Source organism: Physella acuta, unplaced genomic scaffold (assembly GCF_028476545.2).
Source record: "Physella acuta isolate Inbredline_101_S28 unplaced genomic scaffold, ASM2847654v3 ptg001761l, whole genome shotgun sequence".
NCBI classification, from domain to species: Eukaryota; Metazoa; Mollusca; class Gastropoda; family Physidae; genus Physella; species Physella acuta.
Window position 1 is genome coordinate 74,704 of NW_026733271.1, and position 13,963 is coordinate 88,666.

The 13,963-nt window shown below is 35.0% G+C and overlaps 1 protein-coding gene across 20 annotated transcripts in view; it reads right to left on the reverse strand.

Moving 5' to 3' along the window:
• LOC131930346 (plasma membrane calcium-transporting ATPase 2) overlaps positions 1-13,963 on the reverse strand; it is an 86,004-nt gene that overhangs the window by 26,160 nt on the left and 45,881 nt on the right. For 15 of the 20 annotated variants that reach the window (XR_009384116.1, XR_009384115.1, XM_059286792.1 and 12 more), the window contains 7 exons: positions 7,410-7,605; positions 6,570-6,758; positions 6,051-6,317; positions 5,356-5,481; positions 4,697-4,852; positions 2,499-2,534; positions 737-769 (listed from right to left, as the gene is read on the reverse strand). Coding sequence is in view for 18 of the 20 variants with exons in the window: in XM_059286792.1 (XP_059142775.1) it covers positions 737-769; positions 2,499-2,534; positions 4,697-4,852; positions 5,356-5,481; positions 6,051-6,317; positions 6,570-6,758; positions 7,410-7,575 (973 nt within the window). In the remaining 2 variants the exon portion in view is untranslated. Of the gene's footprint in view, positions 1-736; positions 770-924; positions 952-2,498; positions 2,535-4,696; positions 4,853-5,355; positions 5,482-6,050; positions 6,318-6,569; positions 6,759-7,409; positions 7,606-13,963 lie in introns of all 20 variants that reach the window. The other 5 variants (XM_059286798.1, XM_059286797.1, XM_059286800.1 and 2 more) reach the window with 3 other exon arrangements.

Genomic DNA, 13,963 nt, shown 5'->3' on the forward strand with positions numbered 1-13,963 from the left:
ATCATGGAGGAATTCTTTAATGACCCCTGTATGGATTTAGTCAGGTTAACTCAAAATTTAAAGTGAACAATCGTTAAGGATAGTCTTTTTTTACAAGAGCAAGTGAACATAATGTGAACAAGCTGAAATTTCATTTTTTATCTGTAATTAACCAAATGAAAATGGTTGAAAAACAAAATAAAATTTATATTTAAAACAAAATATGTGTAATTAAACAAAATTAAACATGTTGAATCTTTTTAATAATAAATAGTATTGTAACAAAAAGTAAAAATAAATAAATGAATGAAACAGAGTTGTAAAAAAAAAACAATAGAACAAAGCATAACTTTAGAACAGCATAAATGAGGAGTAGAAGTCAACAAGTCTTTTTTATTTTTTTACCATCTGAACAGGAATGTACCTGTTTAAGATGACCATTATCTATTTTACTTTTTCTATAAATGAAATCTAAGTCTGAAGATGATCTTTAGCTTTTCTAAATGTGCCATCAAAGATGATCCTTAAATAATGAAGCAGCATGGCACAACAAATGAGCTGATAGACAACCATAATGTAAATAAAGTGCTGAGTCTTTAGAAATACAGCAACCATCTCAACAGAATGTGGACTACATTTTTAAATAAACAGTTTTGCCAATCATGTATGAAAAGTTTGGCTATTGTTTGATTATACAGTAGAAGAATGAGAAGCCGAGTTGAAGTAAAGCAACAGAAATTGACTTTAGTAAAAATACCTTCTACCATCCTAACAGTTATATCCTTAAACACTGAAGAAGTCATGAAAAACACAAAAATTAACACATCTAACAGCATCCCAACAAACAAAAAAAAAAAAAAAAAAAAGAAAAATCAAAATTAAATTAGGGATGTTTTCAAATTAAAACAAATCAAACCTAAACAAAAGAAAGTTAAAGGAAAAAACCTCTTCCGCCTCCCCAGCAAACTTTAACTGAAATTTATCAAACTTGCAGTTGATATTATTAAAATAAACAATTTCCAATTTCTTCAAAAAACAAAATAAAAAATTAGCATGCAACTAACTGATATAGCAACAACAGTAGAAATACAACAATACATGCTTGGTCAAATAAACAGTATCAAGATTTTTAAAAATTTGGGAACATCACTAAAGACTAGCTAAAAATATATAGAAAATAAATCCCCACAAATGGAAACTTCCCCTCATTGTTTTAGGCCAATCCCACATAGTTTAACTAAGCTGTAGACCAAAACACTGCCATAAACATAAGGCAACTATAATATTGTATATCCAATATACCAACAAATAGAACCATTTGGGTAAAAAAAAAGCCCACAAGAAACCACCAACTTCTTTTTACTTAAACAGTTTGAAGTTATGTCAACAAAAAAAATGAGAAGATAAAGGTGGTGTGTTATAAATGATGTCGATGTATGTAACGAGATGACAAATGTGGTGTAAATTGTTCATGATGTGCAAAGTGCTGTTGTATTTTCTTGGCTATTGTATTCAGTAATCATGCAGAGAAAAAAATGTTTCCACAAAAATGCTGCCAAGATGCTTTTGTAACATGCAGATAAATCCAAGTTTCTTCATTTAGTAACCGCTATAATTATATTAGTGGTAAGTAGAATCAGTTAAAGAACTTTTCTCAATGAATCTGAAAAGGTCTAAAAAAATGTTAATAAATTAGGTTGATATTATTATCTGTTTGAACATTGAAGAGATATGAGAGAAATAAACTGCTGGAAGTTTCCATCTGTTCATTGATGAGAAAAGCAATGAAGCAAACTTTGAATGATAAAAAAGCGCAAGAAGACAATGGTCACATTCCATAAGCCTGTAAGAGCATGTGTGTTGCATGCAATAGTTCACTTATGCAATACTCATGCCCTAAAAGGATGGTTTACTTATGCTTTACATTTTTATGAATCATATGGTGAGTATCTATCTAAGTGTGTTTATGTTTATGTATAGATGTGTTTGTATACACATTATATATACACATTATATATACACATTATATATACACATATATACACATTATATATATATATATATATATATATATATATATATATATATATATATATATATATATATATATATATATATATATATATATGTATAAATATTATATATGTGTGTGTGTGTGTATTTATATATATATGTATGTGAGTATGTGTGTCTATGTATGTATGTGTATAAGTATGTGTGTCTCTATACATATACAAATATATATATGAATGTATACTTATATTCATTATAAACAAACAGAAATACATTTTTTCTGTATATTTGTATGCCTAAGTGTGAAATTAGCAGTTAACAGGCATAGATTGGGTTTGAGATAGCATTATTCTAATGTATGAAAAAAAAACAGAATTCACAATAAAATGCAAAAGGGTAATTCAATCCAAATATGAAAACAATCTGTTATATCCAAGTATGCAAAATGAAGGAATTTTAGGCATGCAATGTTTAGATTAACAGTATCAAGAATGTGGGAGACTTACGTGGCTTCTTCTGCTCCAGGTCCTTCCTGTCCACGCCTGAAAGTTAGAGAGTTATAGAAGAATGCAAACAATGAAGAGTTCAGTTAACATTGTTAGGGCCCTATTTTTTTTCTAACAAGATTAAAAATGGCTGAAACCTCTAGACAGGTTAGCTTGTTATTTAGGGATAATTGAATTGGCCATTGTAGAAAGGTATGACGGGAAATGCAAGAAAAAATTGAAATTTTTTTTAACCTCAAATAAAATCAATATTAGTCAATCCCATTAAAAATGAGTATAGGATTTGTACTTTGTTTTCATTTATCTTTAAGGTTGTAAATAATTTGAATAATTTCTTGCACTTTTAGATGCTTAATAATGACAATGTACTTCCAGCTCTTCACAATATTCAGCTATTTTTTCTAGTAATGTATACATTTACAATTTCTATATAACAAAACTACTTTTATTTTTCCTTATTGTATGTTTGGTTGATGCCAATTGTATTTACGTTGAAATATTTTGATTGTAAAAAATATCAGAAGTTTGATAATTTTCATTAAAACTATAATTTCAATTTAGAGAATGTTTCAATTTATCCTATGACTTTAAATAATATTCTTTTCAAATCTAGTTATACGGTTTTTACACGCAGCGCTTTGATTCACATTTAATGAGATAAAAAAAATTGTATTCAAATTAAATTTAAAACTTGTATCTGACTGAATGTATTATCTCTTTGATTTACTTCAGATGTTTGTAATTTTAAAGCAGTGAAATTGTCTATAAGAACAACTAAGACAGACGTGTTGTCCTTCAGTCCAAGAGAAGCTGTAGGAAAATGTTCCCATCATGTTACGGAAATGATTAGAAGTGATCAGAATAGATGAGAAAATGTCTGAAATAAACATTATCAAGTGCTAAAAGCCACAGAATTCTTCTACTAAATTGACTAAAACAAAGATTATGACAACCACTGCAGTATATCACAATACAGCATTGAATGCTATGCAGACAACATATAAAAAGAAGAAAAAACACACTAGCAATTCTTAAAATAGAATGTGATGATGGTAAATCATTTCTCTTTTTAAAAAGTACAACTTTATTTTTATGTAAAGAAAGGATCTAAAGACAAGAATATCTAATTAGTTACTTCCTAGGATGAAAAATAAAACATCGAGGACAGCTATGTAGGTATAGCTTGATTTTACTATAACTTCAAGGGAAAGTAATGTTTTTTTTAAAATAAATAAAATAGAAACAAACAGGTCATGTAGGGGTGTAAAGCTTTTAAATAAAATCAACAAAGCCTGAGTTAACCAAAAGACTGACTGGACACACTGGATTAAGCAGGGTCAATATCTATCATTTCAAAAATAATGGCTCACTTTACCTTTAACAGCTACTAAACGAACATCTGACGTCAAAGAGTGGAATATATAAAATCCAATAAGTTGGTTTTTTTTTATCTATGATGTGTGCTTTTTATTATTTGCTTCTATTAATTTCATATTTTAATTGATTTTTTTACTTTGATAACCTTTAGTGTCATACTTCCTACTGGTTAAATTATTATTTATCTTTTACTAAAAAAAAACCAATTTTCATTCTAAATCTTTAGCATGATTTAGAAAGGTATTTTCTGACTAGAATATTTCTATATCTAGCTATTTATTTTCAATAATTTTCAAATTTAGGCAAACACACAAATAGTACAAGGACAAAAATAATGCTCCCATCATGCTAATGATTCCATAATGAGTGAATGCACATGTAAATGACTCACAAGACTATTCTTACTTAAACATTCCAAACGGCTTTTAGGTTATAGACATGCACAAATGGCAGGTATGATGTATCACTCTCCGTTAATTTGAGTCCTCCAAGCACATACAGTTCAAGCAGTTTAGCATGCTTATTAAAATGTCTGTATATGATGATGATGAATGTGGATTGTTGTGTTATTCAGGAAAAGAAGTATACTTTGTCCAGTCCTTTTAGTGACATAAATTGGTAACTAAATGAGTTTTGCTTTGGAAAAATGTGTTTTGCCCTATCAAGTGGTTGAAATATCTGGTGGATCAGCTATCTTTTCTCTCAAACAACCATCAAATTAAAAATAAAAAGCTGCAAAATTGATGACATCAAATGTGCTGGTTTTTTCTTGTGACTATGGATGGGAAACAGAAATTAAGTTGATCAGAAAAATGTGTTACCAGCTTCTTTGTCAGCTTCTTCCTTCTTTTTCTTCTTCTTCTTTTCCTTTCCTTCCTCTGTGTTTTCATTGAGAAGCGCAAAGATGATACCCGTTTGGGAGTTGGGTCCAACAGCAGTAACCAGCATCTTGCCACTGCCTTCCATGACATGAGTACCTACAAACAAAATGTTAAACACATTGCATCAGATTTGCAAAAAAAAAATAGAACTTGTATTTGTTTTTACAACTTTTTAGATAGATTCAGCCCAAACCACTCACTAATCTAAAACAACAACGTTAAAGTTAATTAAAAAAAAGCTGGATTTGTCTGATCAAAGTGATGATGTAATTATGACATGCTGTTTTAAAAACAGCATCAAAACTGAGATATTTTTTAATTAATTCACTAAATAGTGTACAAAAAATGGCGTAATATAAATTATTTCCTAGAATATATTCATCAGGTGATAAGGACATTTTTTTTAAAAATCCTCTAGCTAGAACAACCCAACTGATTACATAAAACACCATGCTAGGATAAAATAACTGATTCCATGAAATTCATGTTAGGACATAGCAGTCACCTAAAAGAACAGACTAGTCCTGTAGTCTACTTTGCCATTTTAATGACTAAAATCTTCAATTTCAGATTTCTCTCTACACAAGACAACTCATTACCTGAGAGTAGCATGGGGTCCCTGTTCTCCCCTTTTTTCACGTGGTCAGACTCTCCTGTCAATGAACTTTCATCTACCTTAAGGTCATTACTTTGTATAATGATGCCATCAGCTGGCAAAAGATCACCTAGAAAAGTAGTAATGAAACTTGTATGGTTAGTTTGTAAATAGTTTTTGTTCTTGTTTTGAATGTACCTATCCATACTTTTCTACAAGTGTGATCTTAGAGAATATCTGGTAAATCAGTTGGATGATGAGTGTCATCTTATAGCTCAAATAAAATTTTTAAAATACAAACACACACTTAAACTTACACATATACACCAAGCACACACACACACACATTATATATATATATATATATATATATATATATATATATATATATATATATATATATATATATATATATATATATATATATATATATATATATATATATATATATATATATATATATATATATATATAAAATAACATAAATGTATAAATGTATACATTTGCATGTATATACACACACATTCATACACACACACATATATATGCATTATACTTATGCATATATATATTTACATACATAAACACACAATTGTGTAACCAAGCGTACACACACACACACCCGGATACATCTAATGTTACATTTTGCAACTATAAACATTAAGGTGGGCCAATGTAGATGTGTCTGCAGGGACTTACCATATTTGACTTGGCAAATGTCTCCCACAACTAGGGAGCCGACTGGGATCTGCTCAACCACACCCTTGCGGAGGGTAGCAAATTTATGTTCATGTTCAATTCTACTCTGTAGACCACGGAACTGCTTTTCTTTGCTCCAGTCATTAAAAGCAGTAACAAGCACCACAACAACAACAGCAACCAGGATAGCCAGACCATCAATCCAGCCGGCAGCTTCTTCAATGTTCCCTCCTGCGACCTCATAAGTGTCTTCCTCTCTGACGCCAGCTAAAAGACAAATTTAAAAATTATTAAGCATTAGATTAATTAAAAAGTTACATATAAAAGATCAAGTTTAAGAATGTTTAGCTCTACAGAAAAGATGGCTTTTTTTATACATTTCAGTTTATCAATAATAAAGGACACAAAATAATGTCTAACTTGTTAAACTGAAAGCTCTAGATTGAGTTAGCTTAAAAAAATCTGCTCTGCTGCCTATGTATTAAAAAAAATTACTATTTCAGGCATAATTTTTCTTACCTTGGTTATCCTTAGGAGCTTTATAAAATGATAATCCTAGAGAAATGATGGCAGCAACAATGAGAATGATTAGTGTAACATCTTGCAACGCCTCCCAAACTAACTGCAGAAAACTTTTTGGAGGTTTCGGTGGAATCACATTAGAGCCAAAAATCCGCCGTCTTTGTTCAATGTCTGTCTCATCCAGACCTGAAGAGAAACAAGTTCATTGTCATCACTACGTATCAAAGAGAAACAAGTTCATTGTCATCACTATGTATCAAAGATAAACAAGTTCATTGTCATCACTATGTATCAAAGATAAACAAGTTCATTGTCATCACTACGTATCAAAGAGAAACAAGTTCATTGTCATCACTATGTATCAAAGATAAACAAGTTCATTGTCATCACTATGTATCAAAGATAAACAAGTTCATTGTCATCACTACGTATCAAAGAGAAACAAGTTCATTGTCATCACTAGGTATCAAAGATAAACAAGTTCATTGTCATCACTACATATCAAAGAGAATACAAGTTCATTGTCATCACTACATATCAAAGAGAATACAAGTTCATTGTCATCACTACGTATCAAAGAGAAACAAGTTCATTGTCATCACTACATATCAAAGAGAAACAAGTTCATTGTCATCACTACGTATCAAAGAGAAACAAGTTCATTGTCATCACTACATATCAAAGAAAAACAAGTTCATTGTCATCACTACATATCAAAGAGAAACAAGTTCATTGTCATCACTACATATCAAAGAGAAACACCAGCTGAATCATTTCCAGACATTTTTGTATAAAGTTTAAACAAGAGTGGATAAATTCTAATTGAAAAAGATTTACCAAGGACTGGATCTGTTCGAAGATTTCTGCACATCTCCACTACACCCCCATATTTGGTGTTGAGCAAGTCTATACCCTCCTGACCCCGGTGCTCCATCAGGCTCCCCAGCTCCTCCACGGTCAGGCCATAGGGGGCCCCACCAGGGCCAGGCCCCGAAGCGTCCATGCTTTATGACTAAATCACCTCCTCACACTTCTAAAGACAAAAAAAGAAAATTTGTTTAAAAAAAATGTCATAGGTAGAAAAAACAATGCCCCCCAAAAAGTGCTTAATTTTACAACATACAAAAGCAAAAAAAAAATCATATTTTTAAAATAAACTTTGCAAACTTATTTTTTAAACATCAAATGAGAATCATTATCTTTTATTTTCCAAGGCAAATAATAACTTAATATTGCCTAAGCCTACCATTTATTAGTAAGAAATTAAGCCCAATAATAAATCATAAAATGATAACCTAATCATCAAACTCATGAAATCAGGTCTTATGGTGAAAGAAACCAAATGGCCTTAGTTAAATCAGTTACCCCACTGAAAAGTTACCAAACCAAGTATGATGTAGAGTAACAAGAAACTGTAGGTATTTCCAGTACTGTTCTTAAAATAAAATAACCCTCAACGATAATGATTGACCATTAAGAAGGACAGATGAAACAAGTCTCCGTGTGCAGGGAGGAGAAGGGTGTTGACTCAACAAATTAACGCCAGAATAAGAGCAAGCAGCTGCAGATGACGTAACCAGGAAGGGTTCTTGATCTATGGCAACCATTTCTGGTGTTTAAATCACACCAACACAGTCGATCACACCAACAAAGTCGATCACACAATCGATTTAATTGACCTGAACCAGAACGATGGGTGGGGCGGTGGGGTTATTTTTGCCTTGCGTATGTGTACAAATACGCGTGCGCAGTTAGGCTGTGTTTGAGATATTACCGCGGCTGTTGGGTCTTTGCTATAGAAACCCACCAAGTGTGTGTGGATCGCCTAGGTTACCACATCATTTAGCTAGCGTAGAGTTCAAATGTAGTAAAGAAGTGCTCCTTTTTAAAAAAACTATTGAGATTAGAACGTTTCTATGATAAAGTTATTAGCTAGGCTAAAATAACAGACCACACACGAAAAAAAAAAGGCACAGAGATATTTGGACATTAGATTTTTGCCTGTTCTACTTTTTCAAACACCCGTGTGGAGCGGCATTGAGAGATTCAACAAAAGTAAGATTTGGGACTACTACGTGTTAGTGTGTGTGGTCAGAGATACACATTGACACGGCAGTAGAGGAGGGATGGGGGGGGGGGGATGAAAGTAATGGGACACGGCAATACAATGTAGATGACGCAGTATCCAAACATACCGCTGTCACCAAGGGAACGGGCTCTGTTGACAATTAAGTTATTTAAAGTGGGGGAGCGAGGCAACAAATGTACAAACTAAAACTACTGAAACAATCCATGACGATGTATGATGCAGAATTGACAGTAATTATAAGACCTTTGCTTCTATTGTTTACTAAAAAAAATTGTACTTGGGGCCGGATTCTAAAAAAAAACCCTCTCCCTTAGGTTAGATCTACCTGTAGGGTGATATAGGGGAGGCTAAAACTCTAGAAAAAACTGCATATAATGAATTACAATAATATAACATTTAACTAGCGGTAACACCCCCCCCCCCCCCCCCCCGCGGCAATCGATCCACTGATACACTCATCGCAAAGCATCTACAAGGTCACGTGTCGGCCGATGTCAAAATTTTTACACGAAGCCGTGAGCTGCGATTTATAATTAGCATGACAGTTTCGTGTTGCAGAATGGTTTAGGGGTGGGGAAATAGCCAGCTGCACGTTGATGCCTCCTCAAGGGGAGATGGCACATTTCGCCCATGCCCTGAGCTCACACTGCCAGTTGTAAAGCAACCTGTCACGCTAGGCCTCGTCAAGAAAAAAAAAATTAAATCCCCAGCAAAAAAAAAAACAAAAAAAAAAACAACAAAAACGTTAGGAATCTCAAAGTGCGATTTTCAAACACTTTTTTCCCCAGCCAATGCCTGGTGGTTTAACTAGTTGGCGGCTGGCTGTGATAGCCCTTGCTACCAATGTAGATCTAGAGGGCTGATCAGCGCGGAACGTAAATGTAACGTTTGCATTTTCATCTATCACTGTCAACATGTCCATTTAGCTCTGTTGGCCATACCAGCAGAATATTTTATATAGTATCAGTTGCACTGGCTTATACATGAGGGAAAACTGGCTGGAAGCTTTAAAATGATGGATAACAATAGGTTTATTCTGCTGTGGATTCGGTTTTACGGTGACGTAGTATTAAGTCGACTTAATACATATAAAGTATAACATCTTTGTATTATCTAGGTTGATGTATAAAATACCAGGAGACCCCGGATATAACAATGATATAACCTGGGTCTAGCGATCGAGTCGCGTGCATCCGTTCGCTACTTCACGAGGACAACTGTGGTGTGCAGTATCGGATACTGACGGAGGGAAAGGGGGGGGGGGCTAATAAAGTTGAGATCGTGAGCGCATCAATCAAATGGATTTACCACAAGCCATCGCTGGAACCTAATCAAGAATAGTGGCCAGCCCCCTGAGACAATCACACGTAAACCACCCCGTACACGTAAACCACCCCCGTACACATTCCGTGATGGCTTAATCTAAGTGTAGTCATTTTCATTCATGCTTCAGTTTTATCCCTAAATGCAAATCGATTTTTTTATCTATTATAAAACAATGCATTCATTACAGCCTGTTTTTTTTTTTATTATGTAATGTATTATAAGTTCGGCTATATGACTCCGCATATACTAGGACGCATAAACTAATTGAGCTCGGCCTAGTAACGTAATGCGGCCATCTCGAAGTGATACTTTTTTGGCATGTTCAGAAATAGCCCCAGCTAAACGTCCAGACGATCAAACTCACCCGATGATCACATATGGTACGCGTACAATCGATAAAAGACAATCAATATCCGAGAGAAAGAAGGTAGTGGGTGCTCATTTACTCCCCCCCCCCCCACACCCCTTCCCATTTCAGCGAGTTCATTTCCTCGTTTGTCTGCCAGTAGTAGTCGCTGGTCTGCTAGTAATTGGCAGAGTTTTTTCTTATCTCCCCATACGTCTCCTACATTTCTGCTGGTCTCATCTAATCAAAAGAGGGGTTAAACGGAAGGTGTGCCTGCGTGTTACCAGCAAGGTCATGTGCAATGTCAGGCGCAGAGTGTAGGTAACTCACCTCCAGCAGGCTGTCGAGTCAGGTCCGACTGGTGTGGGTATAAACAAGAAAAAAATGCCGTGTCTGGTAGCAGACTACAGCCATTACAGATCGTATATCGGTTAAAAGAAATATTTATACTGAACACAATTTTTTTAAACATTTTTTTTAGAAATCAATCAGCTGACAAGAAGATTGTTTTTAATTTTCAATCAAGTAGGTGCAACTCATTTATATTCCACTCTACTCTCCCCCCCCCCCCCCCTCCAATAACCTAATGCTAGGATTTGCCGAGGCATGTGAACACGCTGCACATTATAAACATACTCATCTACAAAAGGTACACTACAGTCTACGGACTACAAATAAATCCTAGCTTGCTCTGGTCTCTACAGCAGGCTATGAAAATACGGCCTTAAGATTTGATGGAGCAAACAAAACTACCCAACTAAATGCAGAATCGTCCAGTACCATAGTAATACGAGCACCAGAATATTCACGCGTCAAGTATTGTGTAGATACACCAAACCACACAAGATTCGACACAATAAGGGCAGAGATACAGAGATCAAATTTTGTAATTCCCTTCTGTTGTGAAGATTTGAGACACGGTTTAAAGGTTGGTTTTTCCCCCCAGCTTTTTAATGTAACGATTATGTCTAGTGTTTTAACCAAGGGGTAGTGTACAAAGAAAACTATGAAAATCTGATCTAAACTCAACCCAAGGTTATTAAAATATTCATGTTTTGGGCAGAGTTCCAAATAGAAAGCGAAAAATGTGTATAGAATAGTGAAGGTTAGACAGTGGAACAAAAAAAAAAAGGAAAAAAGAAAGAATAGATTTACCAAAGGTGGGGGGAAAAGGAGCGGGGCAGCATTTAAAAAATCATCATCAAGCAGGAAAGACAACTCTAGGGAAGGTAAATGAAGGATCTATCGTAGCGGCTAAAAAAGGGGGGAAGGGGGCAAGGAAATGTTAGTTGTACAGCTCGAGATAACTCTGGCGTTAGTAGTTGGATAATAAACACGTTCACATGGATGAATCAACAGGTGTTTTCTTAAGAAGCATTTCAACAGGTCAAGTAACTAGACGGTGTGACGTAACAAGTGTTGGTCTGGGTCCTTTCGCCAAGGGACGAATTTGAATCTGGTATCATATCAGACCAGTGTCAGCCGGCCGTAAAAATGTTTCAGATTGAAAACTTTTGTTGTAACCAGCGAAGATCTTAAAAGAATGAAGCTTTAAAAACAGGAAACAATAAGAGTTGACACAAAATAAGGAAAACACTGTTGTAATTGGTACACAAAATTGTCAGCAAGATGGTATAATACACAAAATATGGCAAACACGATGGTAGTATGTACACAATATTGTCAGCAAGATGGTATAATACACAAAATATGGCAAACACGATGGTAGTATGTACACAACATTGTCAGCAAGATGGTATAGTACACAAAATAAGGCAAACACGATGGTAGTTGGTACACAAAATTGTCAGCAAGATGGTATAGTACACAAAATTAGGCAAACACGATGGTAGTTGGTACACAAAATTGTCAGCAAGATGGTATAGTACACAAAATTAGGCAAACACGATGGTAGTTGGTACACAAAATTGTCAGCAAGATGGTATAGTACACAAAATTAGGCAAACACGATGGTAGTTGGTACACAAAATTGTCAGCAAGATGGTATAGTACACAAAATTAGGCAAACACGATGGTAGTTGGTACACAAAATTGTCAGCAAGATGGTATAGTACACAAAATTAGGCAAACACGATGGTAGTTGGTACACAAAATTGTCAGCAAGATGGTATAGTACACAAAATTAGGCAAACACGATGGTAGTTGGTACACAAAATTGTCAGCAAGATGGTATAGTACACAGAATATGGCAAACACGATGGTAGTTGGTATACGAAAAGTATGCTAGTTTGGTGAAACATAAAAGAGAAGGGCCTCTTCAAAGTTGTGCTATCACTCAACCCCGTGTAATAAAGTGTCTACATTATTGACACAGGATACAAGCCTCCGATCGATCTCAATTTGGAATAAGAAAAAAAATGTGTTTTTCAAATTGCAAGTCGGCCATTTTACGCTCGCGTGAAAATCAATAGCCATCATCAGAATTCTATACAATATTTTTAAATCAGAATTCTATATATTTTTTTTTACTGAACTGAAAACACGCTTTTTTTGCAACTGCTATAAATAGCTTCGTTAAACAGCATCCTTTTTCCCCCCTCAAAGTGCCACATTGTTATGTTAATTTTCTGCATCCTCCAAGTTAATTGGATACCACGCTCAAACAGTAGTGTTTAATCACCCGAAAACAAGCAATTATACTTCCATTTTGTATGATGTGGTGCCACTACAACAGGAGCTTATTTTACCATGTCTCTATGACAAAACACAACAACGTGTTTTTAGTTGTATGGAAACTACAGTTTCTAACATCTATCTACAAGGTCCACTAGGCCAGGTTTAGGTCAAAGTCGTCCCCCCCCCCCCACAAACACACAACTTAATATAAAGGGCATACACACTAAGACAGGCAAGATTCACGCCTGAGATTGCGAAATGTCTTGTATTGATGAGCTCAGTGCGCACCAGTCATTTGCACAATCAATCACGTTTCTATCATTCCCCCTCTACCTCACGTCAAGGAGCAGGAAAGAACACACTACACACCTAGTTGATCCGACCATCGGATAGGTCATGTCCCAAAGGTGCACGAGGGATAGGTCATGTAAACGGGGACAGTTATAGCATCATTTTAATCTAAATCTGTATTCATCTATTTACGTCATCGCCACTCAGCGGGCACGGGGAAAAAAATAATTGATTGTAGATGCCAGAGCACAAGCAATCTATGCGTGCCATATTCTTTCACGAATAATAGCCCACGTGCGTGCTTCCGTTGTGCCACCATGACGTGTAGAGGTTAGTGCGGTACAATGGCAGCAGCACACGTGAGGGGGGGGGGGGAGCCTTTCCGTTTATAGCTCCGTGTACACAAACAACAAGAGCATACATCAAACACCTTGGTTAAATACGACATAATTTAACATCTCAAGTGAATATTTCCTGCGTGTAAAGCTCATTTATTGTCACCTGTCTTTGTCCCGCCACTATTTAGAACTACTGGGGTGGGGGGGGGGGGGGGGGGGGAAGAAGAAAGAAGCCTACTTCAAAAGTTATTTCTTTCATGTATTTCATTCTTCCCCCCCCCCCCTCCCCATTAACAAAAATATATTTCCTCAGAGCTACTAACGAAACGGCCAAAAACACGCATGAAGAAATTAGTGTTGACCA